We start from the raw sequence: 19,580 nt of genomic DNA, 5'->3' as shown, positions 1-19,580 counted from the left end.
GGGAAGCAGGAGGGAGTCTTGAACTCCTGTAACTACTTCAAAAACATTTTCTTCCTTAAAGTATTTTGAATGGTTTTGTTGTTTCTAGCCACAAGGCATTATCAGATTGCTGGAATTTAAATACACTTGAAAAACAACAGAGAAAAATTTAAATAGTTCTGCTAATGTCAGAATTAGTTGCAGAGTAGATTTTGTATGAAGTGTTAATGCAAAAGAAAAAATGTCATGTATATCTCTTCCTTATGTGTCTTAGGTTATTTTAAGCTCCATGATAAAAGAGTGTGAACAGAAAGTGGAAAACAAGACTGTCCAAGAACCGCAGGGGTAAGACTTCCACTTCTCTTTTTTCTGTGCCTCCAGATTGATGTTCTGCAGAGTCTATTCCATAATGGTGTCCAGGGCTTGTGACCAGAGATCCCGCACTGACATATTCTGTATTTGAAAGCAGATTTTAGGAACTATCTTTAATTCAGTTTGTGGTTGTTTCTGTCTCCAGTGTAAAACACAGGACAACAGATTTTTATTTGTATCGTAGCAATGACGTTCTTGTTTTCCCATGTTGCTTTCTTCTTAATTTTTTATCCCTTTAAAGCAGTAATTGAATTTCTGTCCTGAATCTGAGAAAGCAGGGAGTGCTTGGCCTTCAAGTAATGCATGTGGCACGCACCTTGCAACTCTTTTTCATGGGGGTGGCCTGCAGGCTGAAGGAATTTTTCTGGTTGTGGTAATGACCTGCTCCAGGCTGCTGTCTTTGCTTGCATGTGGCTAGTGCACACGAGAACAGTTTCTCCAGTGTATAAACTGACCTACCTGTGTGAATATGCTGTTTAGTAAATACGTTGGCTTTGGGAAAATGCTACCTATGTTGCACTTCAGTAAAACACCCATTCTACAAATGCACAGTAAACCCAGCTCTCCAGTGAGGCATCAGACACGCAGTGTATACGCCTCAGTTCGCCTCGTGTAGTATCGTATGTGTGTGTGTCTCTCCTGATAACAAAAGAAGCTAACAGACCCACAAATTTGGAAAGCTGAGCATCATTATGATGAGGTGTATGTGTTCTTTTGCCTGCTTGTTGCCTGGAATGGCATACCAGCAGGTAACTTCTCATGGGTTATTATATAACTTAATAAATCCTTAGCAGTGTTGCCAGGAAGAGACAGTAGGTATCTGAAAAATCTGTCCTCAGTCCTGATACCTTGCCATGGGAATCAAGACAATTACTGAAACTTGTTTGTTATGCTTCCATATCTGTAACACATTGATAGAATTTACTTCTTGGAAGAGCTCAGGCAAAATCCTGGAAGTGACCGGTAGTTTGAGAATGACTGAAATAGGACAGGTGTGCAAGAATTGAACAGAAGAGACGTGGTGTGGAAAGAGTCAGTTTCTCATGCACCAAAGAAAATATCTCAGGCTTTACTAGTGGTAATTAGCCTCTTTACTGGTGTAGTTGATAATGAATGGAGTGTAGTAAGAACTGAATCCATTTGAGACATGAGCATCAGGTCAACTCTTAAAGGTGCACTAGAAGTGAACTTTAGACTTTGGAAGTGAAATAATTTTAAGACTAAAAATGTCCAGGTTCTACAACAAATTACAATCTGTAGAGTATCTGTTCTAATAAGGTAGTTGGTTCTGTCTAGCCATATAGAAGTCCTGTCTAAGGGAGGAGAAATACAAAACCTTTAAGATCTGAAGAATGCAGTGTCAGTCACCTTCTTTCCTCTTTCCTGTTCATGTGGCAATATTATGAAGTAGGGACTGTACTGACTAAGTGTATTCCAGTTGAGTGGCTATTTTCATGATGAAATAGGTATTTCTTTGACATATTAGTTATTCACAGAATAAGAACACGTTTATTTGGCTTAATCACTCTACAGGCATATTCCTTGCTTGCAACATAAATAGCCAGTCAGTCAAGAACCAAAAAATGCATTCATTCATGCTGTTGCTTTTTCCCAGGGCTTCACTATATTACTTCTTCAAGCTTTGTACTTTTGCCCTTATCCTTTCTGCCTTCTCTTAAATGGAGCTTTCCGGCATGCATACCTGTGTGTGTCCCCAGTAGCCATACTCTGAATGCCCATCCCCTTCCTGTATCCTTCAGATTCTTCAGCAGCTGTGTATTTGCTTTTTATTTTTAAAATGTGAATGCTTAGCCTGCCTTCAGCTATATTAAAGGTTGGCACTTAAGCCAACTATTTCCTCAGAAAACAACCTACCAGTAATGATTCCTGGCAAGATAGAAACTTGCCAGTTGCCCCATTAGACCCATCCTACTTTTTGCAAGTAAGCATTAGTTTTATCAAGGTCTCCCCTGTACTATGTATGTTATGTAGTAGATACCTAGTAGGTAATTGTGATAGGGCAGAATTAACAGCCAGACTCTCTGCAGACCTGATGCTAAGCAATTGCTGTAGACTCTCACCAACCAACCTGTGCAAGGATGTCCCTCCACGTAAGCAATGACTTAATATTTTGACTACCAAGTTGATTCATTAGAATCAGTTGCATACACGGGCATCTATTACTTTACAAATATTTCCCCGTCTGGGTTTTATGGATTTTTTTTTTTTTTTTAATCTACAGACTAACCGATACTCTCTTTTCATTTTCATTTTAATTCTTTGTGCAATAAAAAAGCCACCACCTCAGACTTTGACTATGTAAAGAAGTAAAGATGTAAAGAAGATGTAAAGAAAAAAATGAAAACAGTTTATGTATCTAAATATGTAAGATAAGGCTTTTATGTCTGATAAACTTTTTTTTGAAGTAAATTAATTTATCACTTCTTGAGCAACTTCTTGACAGCCTTTTAGGAGAGATCATTAGAAAATATGAAATTAATTCCTTCGCAAGCAAACGTATTCTGAAAGAAACCTTTTCTCTCCCAGAATATAGTAAATGTATGCAATATCAAACTGGCCTCTGTAAAGAACACCATTAACCTTAACCTGAAGGTTTCTTATTATCTTACCTGCATTTACTGAACTGTGAAACCTAAGGTTATGAAACAAAATTCCTTGGCTGATCTCCTCCTAATTCTCAAGTGGTGCTCTTCAGAGCATTTTAAAATTTTAAATTTTAAAAATGTGTGCTCTTGCCTCTCTCAAATGTTTTAACCTATTTAGTTCATCAAAGCTGTGTGGCTAAAGTTCATCCCTGTGTGGCTAAAGTTTGAGTTATCAACTTCTATTTCATGTAGGGTTTAGACTTACCTTGCTTTAGCTTATATCAGTGCAGACGTTAACCTAAATGTAAGAGATCCATGTTACTTAATCCCTCTTATGAAAATATTTTGAAATCACAGTTAGTCCTATTAAGCCATTGCAGAAACAGATAAATGCAAATATGATACAACATCTAATGTATTTTCTTTTAGAATGCAACTGCTGAAAACTGTAAGATTTGAAAAGGATAAGTCTTCACAATTTGTTGCTTCATTCTTTAATTAGCCTTCCCCTTTCTTATTCAAAATCAGGCTGTGGTGCAATCTTTTACTGTACAAAATTAACATGAAATATTTTACCACTGAAGAAATTACCTTTTTATATACATGAATATCTCCTTTTTCTTGCTAAGCCCTTGCCAATTTCAGTTCCTAATTTCAGTGTTAAATATATATTTGATGAAGGATTTAAATGCAACTAGGAGATAAATTACTGCTTTTTTGTTAACAGCATGAGAATGCATGCACAAAAACAAAACTGGATGCAAAACCAATCATAAGATGCTGTTGCTTATCTTGTCTTTGGCCCTTACTGTTAGAAAAGGTTGGTCAAATAATATGGGGCCACAGAAATAGTTTTCTTTAAAAAAGATTAAACTTTTATTTTTAAATATTGGATAGCCACTTTTGTTAAACATTTTCTTTAGCAATTAACAAGGTATTTGAATCTTGGGTAACAACTTACGTTACAAACTGATTTTTATAAAATGTCTAGCATGAATGTTTGTTTTGGCCTAAAGCTTCCCCATAAAACAGGGAGCAGAACTCTCTGTAGCATGTAATTCATCTAGACACTGGTCAAAAATTTGATGTTTACACATTATTTTTGTTTGTGGGTTTGTTTGGCACTTCTTTTTTTTTAAATAATGAGTAAATGCAAGGACTTTTCTGTAGGACTACTTGTTTGAAACAAGATATGTTATTGCCTTGTTGGTTTCTCTGATTTTTTTTTTAAAGACATGAGATTCAAATTATTTGATTTCATATTGCTTTTATTACTATGTTTAAATGTTCAATTTGTATAGTAACAGAAGTACTTTTGGGGCAAAACTGGCTGATAGCAATCATAAACTGTTATTTACATAATTTACGTGCCCTTTATCATGAAATCAGGGGAAACTGCACAAGAAATCCATCTTACAGTAGTAGTAACTTACCTGCTAAGTTTTGTCAACCGAAAATATGCAATTCCGTAGTTGACTGTAGATGTTTAATCAAGCCAAAGATGTCTGGCTATGTGATTGTCCCCAAAAGAAATATTTCACTTTAAAAGTTTATAAATTATTTTAAGACAGCTATGTATCTTCATCACTGGCTGCTAAATAGAATTAAAAGATTATTATTTTTAAAATGTCAATTTTAATCAGATGTTGTCTAAAAAGAGAATAACCTGAGAACAATTTTCAAAATTTTAAACTTTACTAAAAATTCAGACATCATACTTTCAATAAAATGATGCTAAAACACTAAATATTAGATAATAAGGAACTTCACAGAGCTTTCAGAAAATACCAACTAATAATAAGACTTAAAATGAGACAATTGATTTGAGTAACCTGTTCCATTAATAAGAGATGTACTGAAAAAAATACTTAAGAGTATGTTTTGTGATACTCTTAGGTATGCTATGTGAGGCATACCTAAAGCCCCTGAAGGGTCTAGGTCCATTAGGCACTGTGGAAATGCAGAAAACAGGGAGTCACTTCAGCTTAAAAAGTAGAAGGGATGGGGGATACATTTGAGGGGATATAGTTATGATACAATTAAGCTATCTGTAAATCCACAATACAGCTTTAGTGAGAAGCTTCCCTTTTGTTTTTTCAAGTACTCTGTTTAAGAAGAATGAGAATTTATTACCACTAAGCACCTTTCTTTTTGGTATGAAATGGGGAAAAATACTGAAATCATCCCTGCTACCTTTGAAGAAATAACTCAAATTCCGTTGAAGCAATTTGGCGTTAACTTCAACTTGACCTGCCTTGATGCAAAAGTGTCTAACAGAACTCTTTATAACCTTGCAGACTGAAAAGTCAGTTCCTGGAAGCTGGCCTGTGCCAGTAAGACAGATCTTGTGATCTTAGGTATAATTTTGAAATGCAGAGTTCATGGTGAGCTCACAGGAGAGAATTTCACTGGTAATGTTTTGTAAAATTGGCCCTGTCTAATGTTTGCCATTTTAACTACAAATATAGGAAGTATGGAACACTTACTAATATGCCTCCTATCATACATTTGCCATGTTGCACTCTGTCTTGAGACAGATTACTCCTACTATGCTAAAGTTACTTATCTGAAGTTGAGCTTCAGATGTGATATGCTGTAAATTAAAAAATTTAAAAAATCAGTTGGTTTTGCAGCATTGGGATAATTTCTTAACATGTTCGAAGTTGTAGCATCTTGTAGGTTCAGCATTGATTGCGTGCTGTCTCCTAGTCCCATTTCTGAGAAAATTGTGGACTCTCCATTGTCTTCTCTAGTACCTATGAAGTAGGAACACTCAAGCAAAGGTAGCAGGTCTCACATTCACAACAACCAGGAGAAAGCTCTTAACCCAGTGAGGGGTAGACCTAGTAAGACTCTGCCCCAGAGTGGGGGTTTACAAGAAATTTACGAGGGGATCAAGGGAAAGCTGAACAAGTAATATAAAATAAAGATTCATTGGGAGTTACTAGATTGACAGTCCACACCAATTTTAAACTCTGCTCAGGTAGAAATATTTGGAAAATAAGAGAGTTGGACGTTAATGAGAGAGGTCACTGTTTTGTACTAACCTTGCTTTTACTCTTCCGTACATGTCTGTTAATGGTCACTGTTGGAGGCAGGACACTTGGGCTAGATAGATCCTTGGTCTGAACCAGTACTACTGTTGTTATATTAAATAAACAAGGATTGACATTTCCAGTGAGAAGGTAAAGCTGGTTTTTCAGAGAAGTATTTGTCACTAGAGCAATTGCCAAATAGCTAACCAATGTTAATGTCGTGACTTCTAAAGGTAGCAAAAACTAGCATGCACAAAAATAGTTTACAACTTTTCACTAGGACTGTGAGGGCATGGTAATTCATTTAACAGTGTGTATTTGGGCTTGGTTGGTGGTGATGGTGTTTTAGTTCTTCTTGATGGACTGGTCTTTTGTGACCCTGAAGCCTCTAAAATGCAAAGATAGTGTAGTTGCTTATCAAATAACAGCACAGTGTTCTTTTTTCTTCATAGTCTTATGTCACTAAATTTTTTTTACTTTCCTAGCTCAATGTCCATTGCAGCGAGCCTTGTGAGTGAAGATACAAAGACCAAGTTCTTGAACAAAATGGGCCAGCTGACTACATCAGGTGCAATGTTGGCTAATGTGTTTCAGAGGAAGAAGTAAAATGGGAAAAGGAACTCCCAGCTAACACTAAGATGGACCTCACAGAGACTGGTTCCTGTACTTGAAGTACTTGCCTTTTAATTTCTTCTGTCTTATGTTCTTGTAGTATAATTTTATTCTAACCTCCAAAGATATTTGCACTGCTTTTGAATATCGCTGTGTATCTGTTAATTTTGAGTTAACTGTGGTTGATATAAAACTGAAATCATAGTCTGTACCAAGTCCCTGTTCTGTGTTCTTGTCTTTCCAGCATATTTTTTTTTTATATAGTGGAAGGGTTTTTTTTTTTTTAAATTTTCTGACAGGATATCAGCAAATATCTGTATTATACATGGAGCTATTATGATGGTACTTAAAATAATGTAAATTTGAAGTCATTGTCATGAAGTAATAAAAGTGGAGATTACTTATGTATTTAAATTATGAAAGAGTAATGCAGATTTTTTTATTATGTTTCTAAAAAGAAGAGGAAGAGCCACCAGCATTTGTCTGTGCTTCTAGGGTTGTTTTTGTAAGTATTGTGCATCTTGAATCCAGAGGAATTGCAGAATCTAATATATGAGACTGCTTGCAGTGCATCAGTCTGCAGGGAATGCTCATGTTTCAGATGCTTTATGCTGACATTGTAAATGCTGTACAAAGTCCTTCAGATAAAATTCTCACATCTGTTGTGGTTTTTTGAGGGATGTTTTCTTTTGTTGGGGTCTTTGTTTTATTTTAAAGCACTTTAACAACCAGTCTACACATCCAGAGGCACATCCACTAAGTCAAGGAAAAACATGATAGATTAATAAATGTTAATAAATATATAAGGTACTGCACAGGGGTCCCAGTACAGTTCTGCAGGCAGAGGAAACTTATGCAGGAGAAAGAGTGCTTTCATCTTGCACTCAGTGTGCAGTTCTGTGTACTGTGAAAGCTAAAAGTAAGATATTTTGTTGTTTAGATTGAATCTCAGTTCAAATTTAATTTCAGAATAATTGAAGTTATGTTAAGAGAGTTTGACATGCAGTTTCTTTAAAATGTTAAGTAGACTGCATACATACTTTATAACAATGACATTACAAGGATTGTCTTCAACAAAACCAAATTTTTTTTTTAGCAAGGAAGCATTAACAACTAAATCCTTTTATTCTTATGCAGCACTTTTTTTTTCCTTCGTTATGTCAATGGAAGCTTCTGAAAGTAAACTCAAGTGCATGCATGAACTGGTATGAGGTAGCAAAATATAAAAAGCTCAGGCATTCTCTGACACAGTACCATTCAGTTGGAAGTATTAACATCTTTGAGGACAGGGGAAGCAAAAGGAGTGAGGGAAGAAAGTATTCACTTCTGAAACAGAATATGGATGGAGTAGCACTTCAGGTATTGCCCTTAGACGGAAATAATGGAGATAATTTGAGGCTTCTAACTGCTTTGTGTCTGTGCCTGTTGGCTCTACATATACAGTTGCCTGCCATGTTTGTGTTGTGACAGGGCCTGCTGCACACTTGCACGCTGTTGGACCCTTTACACTGCACTGATGAAACACTTTTCTTGAGATTACAGACAGCTCCATGCCTTCGTGTTGCTTGTTAACATGGAATTACACTTTTAGCAGACTGACTGTGAAATGGAGACATTCCTGAGGAATGGGAAGTGGTGACGTTCCTCTCTATTGTTCTGTTGTCAATAAAAAGTTTTGTATACCTGCCTTGTGTTGTTACTTCTAGTCTTCTCCGAAAAAGATGATTGCATCAAAACAGCTGTTACAGGAGAGGGGTCTAATGTGCAGAAATTCTTTAGCCTTAACTTTTTTTACATAGCAAATGGTAGACTGAACTTGCTAAATTTCCTATCTCTATGTGCCTGTTTCACTCTGGTTTCTAGTTATGTGGGTTTATTTCCATTTTTATGCAGGGTCTCCTCCTCTCCTGTGCCACACTTCCCCCCCCCCCGCCTTTTCTATGTCTGTTCCAGTAGTTGCAGTGCCAGAGTTAGCTCTGTAGTCATGAGACCAACATGACTTTTTTATGGTTAAACTTCTACTTTGCAAAGCAGGGCAGCTGCTTGTGAGAGTGACTCCTAGCCCACACTGAACTTCAACCAGTGTTTGGAAACCTGCTAATGAGCACAAGCCAGAAAACTGTGACAGCAATTTAACTATGGATGATTGTGGGATGACATTCTGGTTTGTTAGTATAAATGTAGCATCTTCGCCCAGTTAGGTCCACTCTTTCCAGCCCCTTGCAAAGTTTAGCTTTTGCTAGTCAGCATTTTACTTCGTCCTAGTTGATCCAAGGAGGAATTTGAGTGAGAATCCCAGGAAGACCAGCACGGTAACTACTGAGGTGAAAAAAAAATTCTGTGTGGGCAACAAACCTTGTGCAGGTTGTTTTCAGGCATTTTGCCTCCTAAACTTCAGGTCTCTGTTAGTATATGTTGGGTTCAGGAGGTTTTTTAAATGTTTATTAGTTTACTAGATATTGACAGATTTTCAAGAAGATTACAAGAAGTTGTTCTGTCTGGGTTTGGGGGATTTTTTTTTTTATTATTCTTTTTCCTCCTAGCTATGGCACTGTAGCATTCAGGATTGGGAAACAGAAGAGAGAACTCTTTAAAGGAACGAATTACCAGAATATTTTAAATTAACTTTTTTTTTTTTCTCCTGTTATTACAAAAAACAGGTTAAATGAACCTTTTGGGAGAAAATGCTTCATTAAAAGAAGATGGATATCCAGCATGGAAAGCAATTCATTCCCGAAGGGTTATCTTCAATTGCTTATGACTTTGCCTAAATAAGGATTCTGTAAAAAAAATGGAAATGTTGGCTTTATTAGCTCTGCCCGAACTTCTACAACTTGTTGGCTTTCAATAGGGGATATGTTGAAGGTCTCATGCTGCCCCTAGTGAAATTTCAGAATCTTAATATCTTTATTTAAAGGATTGACTCTTGTGCTCTTAAGCAAAGATGATCAGTGGGCTGAAGGTACGTGGCTGCCTGAATGAGTGTTCATGATCTAAATATGTTTTCTGTAGATCAAGCATAAGGCTGACTGATGTTATGCATATATTTTGTTATGAAAGAGATTGTTTTCTAAAACTATAAATGAGGCAAATTACTCTTTTCCGATGTTCTAATCAAGGTGAATAAAGGGAGCTCCTTAAGAAAAGCTGCACATTCTTCTTCTGTCAGTCTCTTCCCACTCCCCTTTTGCACCAAGAAGAGAAAAAATGCTGCTATTGCTGTATGTAAAAGTGTATTCTGGTTGGGAGAACTAAAAGCAGTATTTGAATGGATTCGGGGCTAGAGAAACTGAGGAAGCTGATGTTTGCAAATTAAAATGTTAAGATTGAAAGATAAAGATTATCCATGAAAAATATCTGCTGCGAAGAACAAGGAGGAGTTTTTGTAATATATTGTGGGAATTCATTACTACATATGGATGGTAAGATGATTCAAAATGGTGCAGAAAAAGCAGAAGTGTGGAATATTTCTGTTCTCTCTGTTGTGACAGTGTTAATGGCATTTTTCTGTTCCAGGAGTAAGTGGCTCTACACTGTAGTACAGGTTCTAAACGTGGGTATTGTGCATTCAAAATGTTTTAAGTGATTTCCCTTGTGAAACTTACTGATGTTGATATTTAAGTAAACCGTGAAGTACCAGCAAAGCTTCACGGAGCAGAAAATCATTAATAGGCTGATATAGCAAGTGGATTGGCATGGCATTGGTCCTAGGTAGAATCACAGAATTTCTTGCATCAGATGTAAATGCTGATGAATTACAGGGTTGCAGTATGGTGACAGGCAATAAGGCTTCAAGAAAACTGGTTTGGTGATTTACTGAGTGCATTTGGCTAACATTTCTAGCAAACACATTCGGCTATGTAGCCAATTTGTTTTAGATGATAAAATTGGTCAACAAAGGCATGGTGGGGTGCTGTTCTTGAGTAAGTAGGCTAATCAGGTCCTGGATGTTAGTACTGTATGCTAAGATATCATGTGTTAACTAATCTTGATGAGTAACCATGAATGAGTAATCGTTTTCCAGAGAAGCTGTGTCTAAAGTGTTCTGCCTTTAGGTTTAATGGTGCTCAGGTTCCATGCTTATAGGTAAGCTCTAAGAAAAGATGATTCTGCTTGTAGAGTTTGTAACGGGCAAGTCAGTGGTAAACAGCCTGTATCTTTGGAGGCATCTGCACCTCATGCCGAGCTTGAACTTCCATCATACTTCCAATGTAGTGAAAGACGTCCTTAGACTGAAGATTTCTAGTTCCTAGAAACTTCGAGCATGAGCAGTTCCACTGTAGAAGTCAGTGACTTGAAAAGGTGACTCGCGAGTTGACGTAAAGGCCAACGCCGTGACAGTGGTCCGTCTGGTTCCTTTCCCGGCACTGGTATTGCATGTGCTCCTCACCGCATCCCTCATTCACTGTATTTCAGGCTGGTCTGTACCCTAACCTCCAACTTTTCTATCCCACAGAGGCCACCTTTTTATTCTACCATTTAAATACTGTGTGCACACAAATGGGGCTGTTTGCAGCGTATTTGAATATTGCCATTCCCAAAATTATTGTGATTGTGGTCTTGTGCTGCTGCTCTTTGCCCTGTGCTTTAATGGAGATTTTTCCCATTCCCCAAAACCTGAGAAACCTCTTCAGCCTCAGTTGCAGCTGAGGCGGAGGCAGTACAGTGGAGTCCTGCTGAAGTTACAGCAGCTGTAGCGAAGCGTGTGCCTTGTAGGATCCTGTGCGTCATTCTGCCGGGCATCTTACACCTTCTCTTTAAATACGCTGCAAGGGGATTGGGGAAGTGGGGGCGGGGGAGAAGCAGCTGTAGTGTTTAATAGGCAATAAGGTTTCATTTAGATTTCATCCTTTGCTGAGGGATGAATGCACTCTATTGATCGAAGTGTGAGTCATCCTAGTATTCTGGTGAGTTTTCAAAGAAGTTCAAGATTGTTCAGTGTGCTGTTAGAGAAAATGGCAAGGTGGCTCTGTGGAACTGGTAATGGGGTGTTGCACAGCGTTTCAAGGGAGTTATGGTCTCAGCCCTCCTGCTGAGGGGTTGGTGGGTGTTTGCTAGCCTTAAAGACTCATGTCCAGGCAGGACAGGTGTATCCTGGGCAGTGCAAGCTCCCCAGTTCGTGCCAGTATTGCTCTTGTCCTAAGGATGAATATATGACTTAAGCCTTGGAGGTCGTCAGTTTGGTATCTCTTACAAGCATGAACAAATATTCGGAGTTAAAAATTCACCACGACTTTGTATTTCCTTCCAGAAGTATGTCGGCATTGTTATTGCCACAGTGGTTGGTGATAACCTATTGGTTCAGTGTGTGCTTGCACGTACTTCAAATATTTGACACATCAGTGGTGGCTGGTTGTGAGCTTTTTTTCTTTTGAATGCTGCAAACTTCAGGTTTTTGACAGGCATTCAGCACTGGTACATTTTTGTGGGATTGTAAAAGGTGTGTTGTGTAAACCACACCATTGTGACTAAGGAGCTTCATTATAGTTGCTCTGTCATGAAAAATATTTGTGCATTTGAAAATCTCAGGGAGATTGAGCAATAGTCTGCTATGGAAACTTGCACTTCACAGGAAGAAAACAGTTTCAAGTTGACAGCATGTTTTGTGTATGAATTTTTTTTTTTTAATAATAGAAGGGCTTTTAAAATTGATTTATTTTAATAGCTAGAGACCTCAAATGAAATTAGAGCCCCCTGTGCTAAAAGCGTGCAGATATTTTTCTACCTTTTTTATCTTTAGCCCAGTGTAGAAAGCTCCACATATTGGATCATATAGTAGGGACCTCTCCCTGTGGTGGGTGATGAGGCAGCCTTTCTCCCTGGCCCCGTGACAGACTCTGTGCATGGGTTGCTCATACTCAGAAGCTGCACTGCGACCCACCTGCCCCCCCAAGGCATCCCCCCGATTTAGGGGACTCTTTCCTAGAGGTCTAACTTTGCACATGTGCTGGGTTTCTTGCTCACCTGCTGAGAGGCAGATGCTCATATTTACAAAGCCTGTATTTAGTTCAGTGTCCAAAACCCCAACCAGCCTTTACGACATCTAGTGGAAGAAAAATGTTGATCTAGATCCAACAAACCCCTTCATCTCATCCCCCATCCCTCGACAGGATGTGAGAGGCAGGAGAATGGAAGCACCTTCACAGCCTTCCTGCGCGATGTGAAAAGGCATCCTGGCGTACAACCATGTACCTTCTCAGGTTTGCTTCTCTGCACAGGTTTTTTTCATGTCGTTTCAAAGACCCAGATTTTAACACTCAGCCTCCTAGTTCTCCCTCCCGGGGAAATGGGGCATCACAAGGGACTGGGGCCCTTGTGCAGGTAAGGGGCAGGGGAGTTCAACAGCATGGGTAAAGTGAATGAATAGCTGGGGACGTGAATGTGAGCTTACAGGTGCTGTTCAGATGCCCAGTCAACTGGTGTATCCACCAAACCATTCCTTATCTTTGCTTTTTGTGTTGAAAGTTTTGGAAAGACAGCAGTGAAATTCAGGGATTGCCTGGGAGTTAGTCGCTGTTTATCCAAGCTCCTGGAAAAGAAGCATTTTTACACTGACACTAAAGTGGTTTCATTTTCAGACAGTTACAAGACTTGCGGTATTACACTGAATGCTGTAGTTCTTTTAAAATATTATTTAGTATGTAATTTCCACTTTTCTCTCTCTAGGAAGGAGGTAAGAAGAGATCTGTACTGACTGCTGACCTGCTAAGCGGTCAGCCGTGTTCACGGTTTGTTTTCCATGGCAGGCTTCGCCAAGGAAGGGATCCTGGAATTATCCAAGGGACTGTTTTGATTCTGTCACACCTCTAAGGCTGCATGTCGTTTTCCATCTCTCTTCTTCAGAAAGAGCATCCCAAAGGCCTGTCTAGTTTAGGCTCGCGTGCCACAGTGGTGAACAGAAACAGGAGGCACCCAAATGGCACTGTAAGTTTTGAAACTTTCAGATTTCAAGCATTTTGGTTTTATTCAAAATAGGTGCTTTGCAAAGGTAGCTGAAAAACTAGTGTTCTAGAACAGGGAAAAAAAAATCTTTTATATAAAAGAAAAGGCTGACAAACCAGTTTTGGTGTAAATTCTTAGTTTTTACTTGTGCTACACAGAATGATATATGCGATAAATGTGAGAGCGTTGACAGCACTTTCTCCTATACATTTCCTAGTTCATATTTTTGAGCATTCACATTTCAGTTTCTAACAATCTACTGCAATACATAATTAAGACTATAAAGCACCCAGTAGTGGCTTCTGTGGGTTTTGGCTCAGAAACATAAAATTTAACTCGGAGGAAAATGTCTGAGCTTTCAAAAAGAGGCTGTTTTCACATAGTGGTAGAAAATGAGAGAAATTTCAGCCTGAGCAAGAAATACTTCAGGCAGGATCAAGGGTGAGAACACAGAAGTAATCGAGCTAATATGCAATACTGAACTATCTGGAGCTCCTCTGAGCTGAACAGGGCTTGGCTTTACTCAATGCCTTCAAAGCCTTTACTCAACACCTTCAGAGCAAGCGAATAACGTGTCTAACTGCTCATGATAGTGTGACTTTGCTCCTGTAAATCTGTGGTTAGAATGAGCAGCTGGTAAATAAACACAGCCTATAGCCTCCGTATTGTGCTAAATGTGAAAAGGGGAAGAGACTTAACAGACTGTTCTGTTTAAAAAGAAACATTTCCTTGTACCTTAAATATGAACATTTTAAAACACCCCAGCCAGCACAGGGCTGCAAGTTTTCGGCGGTGGGTGGACGTGGCTCCAGCAGAAGGGTCTCCACCTGGCGCTGCCCCGCTGTCTCACCGGGCTCCCTCTGGGATCAACAGGGAATAGGAATAGCACCGCTGCCAGCAGCCGGGCATGTACGTTACCCACACGTCACGCCTTACCTTGCAAAGCCCCCGGTGAAGTCGGCTTTGCACATGTTGCCTACCGGGCAAGCTGGGTGCCATGGCCATCCCTCCCACCCCTCATCCCCAGCTCAATTTCAGTTCTGTACTAGAGCTGTTGCCTGTCCAGCCCAAGTGTGGTGAGACCCCGACTCCTCTGGCAGGTCAACAGGGCTCTGACGCTGCAATTGCAAGCTCTATGGCTTGCTAAAACCCAGCAGCATGTCCCTTGCTTGCTAAAACCCAGCAGCATGTCCCTTGCCCTAGCTGCTCTTGAGGTGAATGGGCAGCAGGACCAGCCGCTGGCCCTAAGCCAGGCACGCTGTGCAGTGTCGTTTTGCCCCATATCCTGTTGTGGAGCATCAAACCCACGTAGGAGCTACCAGTGCCCAAACAGCCACGCCATGCTGGAGACCAGGCCGGGGAACGTGGGCACCGAGACCTGCTTGAGCACAGATCAGGCAAGGCCCAACACTTGCAGAGTACATTCAGGGTGTTAAGTGTTGAAAGGAACTTTAGGAAGTCTAAAAAGGTCTGGCTATATGGTGCCTGGAAACTATGTAGAGGTGAAGTGAAGGTCATAGCTTTGTTTTGCCATGCAGGCAGGCCCTCCACACTCGCTACAGGAGTGAAACCCGGCAGCCGTTCCTGTCCCAAGTGCTCCCTGGCTCCCAGGATCGCTCCTCTGAGCAGAAATCAGACCGCAGCAACGCAGGTGAAGGATTTTTTTTTTTTTTTTCCTATACTCATCATCTTTTGTGTTTCAGTTTATGTATTTATTTGCAAACATAGAGCAACTTCTAAATAACTTTTCTTTCCTGGTCAAGGGTTAAATCTAAATACACAAGTGAAAGAACAACTTCCTTATTCACTCAAGTCAGAAGCATGCTCCCAGTTTATTTCACAGCGGCGTGTGAGCGTGGGGAGGCAGGGAAGGTGTTGTAATGACACGGTCGGCTCTGCCGGATTCTCAGACCCCCTAAATCGGCGCTGCCCTGTCCTGCACCACCGCAGAGGAGTCCTGCGCCCTTCGCAAGTCAAGGGGCATCGCGAGCTCTGCCCGGCTTTGGATGGCGTGCCGCCGGCTGCAGCCGCTCTTTGGCCAGGCAAGGCGGTTGCTGCTGGGCTGGCGGTGTCGGCAATGCCTGTATTTGGGGGGGGCGGGAGGCCACTTTGCACTCACTGTCCCAAGTCAGGTGCCAGGGACTGGCCCCGTGCACAGCGCGGGGTGTTTTAGGAGAGCTCCCGAAGCACCTCTTCCGCTTGTCTTTCCCCTGGCAGCAACCCTACCTGCCAGCTCCTGCCGTCTGCCGAAGCCAAGTACTTGAGCTGCACCAAAATGCCAAGGCTGGCACCCGCAGGGCCGTTTTGTGGGAGCAGAGGTGGGACAGGGCACGGGACGGATGGGGCAGGAGGCTTTCCCCCGTGCCGGGGGCTGGTGCTGGCAGGAGGGCAGTTGTGCCAGGGCGGATCAGAGAGTGAGGTGGGAGGCCGTCCGAGGCACGGCCGAGGCCTAAGATGTCCTCTGGCGGCGTAAGGCAATATCCAGAGGCAGCGAGGAGGAGAAGGCGATCACAGGGCAGATGCACGGCGAGGGAAGGTGCTGGGTAAGAGGAGGGCTGGGAAGGGAGGGTGCAGGGGGTGGGAGGCAGGTGGATGGATGGCCCTGCCAAGAAGGCCCGGGAAAGCAGTCCCCATCGGCAGGAGGAGGGACGTGGGCATGGTGACTAAACTTCTTGTAAAAGGGGGTGGAGAAAGGAAAGGGAGGGACAAGAAGAAGGGAAAAAAAAAAACCTGCATGTCAAGTCTGAGGAAATGCTGTGGGAACTACAGCCAGGCGCTTTTTTTTTTTTTTTTTTTTCTCTCTTCTTCTTCTTCTCTCTTCTCCCCTCGTGTAGCTGAGAGGAAGGAAAGGAAGAAAGAGAAGTAGCTAGCTCAAATGTGCCTCGCTCTGCTGCCGGGGCGCGGGGGCTTGGCTGGAAGGATCTAGTTTCTCTTCGGTGGCAGGAAAAGGAGCCACAGGAGGAGGCAGAGACGGACACCCAGACATGCCCGTCCCGTCAGGCTGCTGGCTCCTTCTCCTCTGCCTCGCTGCCGCTGGCAAACAGGTAAGACTGCGCTGCCAGGGCTGAGCCGGCGGAGGGGAAAGGCGGGTGTCGCACCTCGCCCGGGAGCTTTGGTTCTTCGCCTGTCGCTCGGAGGAGGTGGCCAAGTCGGAGGCCCTGGCATCTTGCACCGCCGGCACTGGCAGAGCGGGGTTTAGCAGAACAGCTTCGCCTGCCTTTTTTCCCTATGGTTGTTTGGCTCTGGGTGGTGTTTTTTCCCCTGCAACTCGCCCTGTCTCACAAGCTTCTCTCTCTCCTTTAAAATCAAAATAGCCCAAACCCAAAGCTCCAAAGGAAGCCAGAGGATCTGCAGAGAAAACAGCTTGCTCCTGCCCAGGGCAGGGTGTGAGAAACCAGAAAATATTTGCAGTGAGGTTGTTGAGGGATATAATTTGCATGTAGAGTAAAAATAAGGCAGACTCCACCCTACCGAACAGATTTATTCAAGAGAGCATGAGCACACTTGTCCCTCAGACGCGGGACGAGCGCGTATGGTCTTCGCAGCCCGGCTGCAGCTTTTCAGCCTCCCCCGGAGGGGTGCAGTCCCCCTCACGCTCCAACCACCCTCCTGTCCCGAATGTAGGCAACCCCTGAGCAGCCCCGCGAGGTGGGACAGCGTTGTGACCCCAGGTCCGCAGGTGGAAGACTGAGGCCCAGACTGGCGACATGACTCGCTTGGAGGTTCACGTGCCCCTCATGACAGAGCCGGGAACCAAACCCCCGTGCCAGGTCAGCTGCCCCAAAAGCGCAGCCCTTTCCTCTCAAGAGGAAAGATCTGAGCGAGGTTTGGCTCTGAGGTTGTTTGCAAACAGAGCGTGCTCTTTTTGCGGTTTTGTGCAATGCCAGGTGGCTAATGGTCAGCGTGTTTTATGGCTGGGATCGTTGCTGGTCTTCCCCTGTTTTCAGAAAGACCATTTTCTACAGCGAGCTCTTGCTGAGCCTTGTGAATGGCATACATTGGGTTTCCTCCAGTGGTTTGAATTTGCAGAATCTTGCTTTGCTTTTTCTAATTATACAGCTTAAAAACTATTCCTCTCCCTTCGGGTTATTTGGACCTTTCTAGACTGGCAGGCTGTTTGCAAATCCCATGCTACAGGCACTTTATTTCCTCCATTAATCAATGTTTGGCAGCCTCGCTACCAGTTGTATTTCTTTCATTTGAACTTGCAGTATTTCTCTGTGTCTCTTTATTCTTGATTAGTTGTGTCATTTTAAGTGCTTCCCCAACATAGTGCTATGTGCTAGGGCCATGGCTGGGTTCCCTGAGAGCAAGGTGCAGCTTCAAGAAAAAAAAAGATTACAAAACAAAACAAAAAACCCTCTGCTGTCTACAGCTTACAATTTAATGTCTGACCGCATAGTCCTGAGAGCCTTTTCTCTGGATCCCTGGTCCTAAATATGTTGCCTAAAACCACACAGGCCTTTTTTCCCCTCTAAAACATGTGTTTCATTCTGTCCACCCTCGATCCCTAGGCTTCTCTTAAATTGCTGCTTTCCAGGTGTCCTCCATATGTATATGAATGAGCCTGCATACTTCAAAAGTGATTTTTACATCACAGCTTTCAGGACACTGGTTTGTCCTATTCCTCAGTATCCTCTGTGTCTGTCTTTTTTTTTTTTCTGCCTGGTGTTCAGGACTGTGATCAATGCAGCATGATGAGCAGACCTCAATGTTCTTCATACCTTTGCTCCAGGTCACTAACCATGACGTACTTGCTTCCTTCTGGAGCCATTGGGGTTTAGGGCAGTTGTTCCCTTTGGAATCTCCTTGTTGCCTGGAACCTGCTCAACTCTTGGCCAAACCTTGGAAATTCAGATTTCCATGCTATAGCTCCCAGCATGTTTCAGGTACCCTCATGTAGGAGCCAGGAGGAGCTCCTCATTATTCCTCACCTCTCAATTCATAGCCTTTCCGAGGATGCAAAACAGGGAACTTGTATTTATTTGGGGCTGATGTGTAAAGTCTTTCCACTGCATTCAACACGTGCTTAATTCTGAGTCTGTAAGTGGTTGCACAGGGTGCAACTTTCCATAGCCAATGCCTTGGACAAGTAGCAGTACAAAATAGTAGGGTGTTCCAGGAAAGTTGTGTTGTAAGCTTACATAGGAAAAGCCATACTTTGTCGAAGAGCCAGTTAATCTAAGATCATGTCTGCAACCATAAGCAGGACCTGCAAGTCAAGAATATGAAAGCAAGGCAAGCCTGAAGAGATGCTGCTCCCAGCCAGCCTCTCAGGTTCTCCTTTGCTTCACTGATTTGGACAGTGGTTTCTTATAAGAGTGCTGTGTTCTGATGGAACAAATTGGGAGAATAAGTGTGGTAGGGCTGAAGTTTGTCTGATGCACTTGTGTTAGTTTAGTGTCAATAATGTGGGGTAGTGGTAGGGCGGTGATATTTGCAATGTATTTCCTGCAAAGAATGCGAAACACTTGGAAATGTAAGTTCATGAGTACTCATAATTCTGCTGGGAATAGACATGATCATCGTCATCATTTTCACCAAAGAGGAAACAGGAACAGAGAATTCGTGACTTGCTCTAGGTCACACACCGAGTGTGGAGCAGAACTGGGAGCAGAGCTCAGCCCTCCTTGTCTTGTGCTTCAGCCACAAGATGATCTTTCCAAGTGATTTGTCTTGGGCCCCTGTGAGAGGACCCGGTATTTTGCGTTGTGAGACATGATCTGCTCAGCTTCTTTGTACAGAATAGTCACATCCCTTTCATTGCTTAACACTGGTGAAGAGCATAAATGTTTCTATCAGATGGGAGTTAAAGCCTGTGAGAATGTGCATTTGCAAATATGCAATAAACCAGTTGCCTGGTTTAACGCTAAGGACTCTTCTTCCCTTGTGTGGCAACGGGATGGGTTCTTCCACTACTCCGTAATATTTACTTTATAGGGAAAGTTTGCTCACTGCAAGCATCTGGAATTCTTTGTAATACATAAAAATTTTGGCCAAAATATAGATTATCTTTTAACTTCCTAAAATACAC

At 41.9% G+C, this 19,580-nt stretch overlaps 2 protein-coding genes across 2 annotated transcripts in view; both read left to right on the top strand.

Moving 5' to 3' along the window:
• RELCH (RAB11 binding and LisH domain, coiled-coil and HEAT repeat containing) overlaps positions 1–8,291 on the top strand; it is an 86,767-nt gene extending 78,476 nt beyond the window's left edge. The window contains exons 28-29 of the mRNA XM_075493971.1: positions 254–324; positions 6,478–8,291. Of these exons, the coding sequence (XP_075350086.1) occupies positions 254–324; positions 6,478–6,598 (192 nt within the window). The 3' untranslated portion in view covers positions 6,599–8,291. The remainder of the gene's footprint in view (positions 1–253; positions 325–6,477) is intronic.
• Positions 8,292–16,273: 7,982 nt separating this feature from the next.
• The window catches only part of TNFRSF11A (TNF receptor superfamily member 11a), a 29,301-nt gene continuing 25,994 nt past the window's right edge, over positions 16,274–19,580 (top strand). Inside the window, exon 1 of the mRNA XM_075493970.1 lies at positions 16,274–16,590. Within this exon, the coding sequence (XP_075350085.1) occupies positions 16,531–16,590 (60 nt within the window). The 5' untranslated portion in view covers positions 16,274–16,530. The remainder of the gene's footprint in view (positions 16,591–19,580) is intronic.

Source organism: Mycteria americana, chromosome 2 (genome assembly GCF_035582795.1).
Source record: "Mycteria americana isolate JAX WOST 10 ecotype Jacksonville Zoo and Gardens chromosome 2, USCA_MyAme_1.0, whole genome shotgun sequence".
Taxonomy (NCBI): domain Eukaryota; kingdom Metazoa; phylum Chordata; class Aves; order Ciconiiformes; family Ciconiidae; genus Mycteria; species Mycteria americana.
The sequence above is the reverse complement of the archived record's forward strand: the minus strand, read 5'-3'. Positions and strand labels throughout refer to the sequence as shown.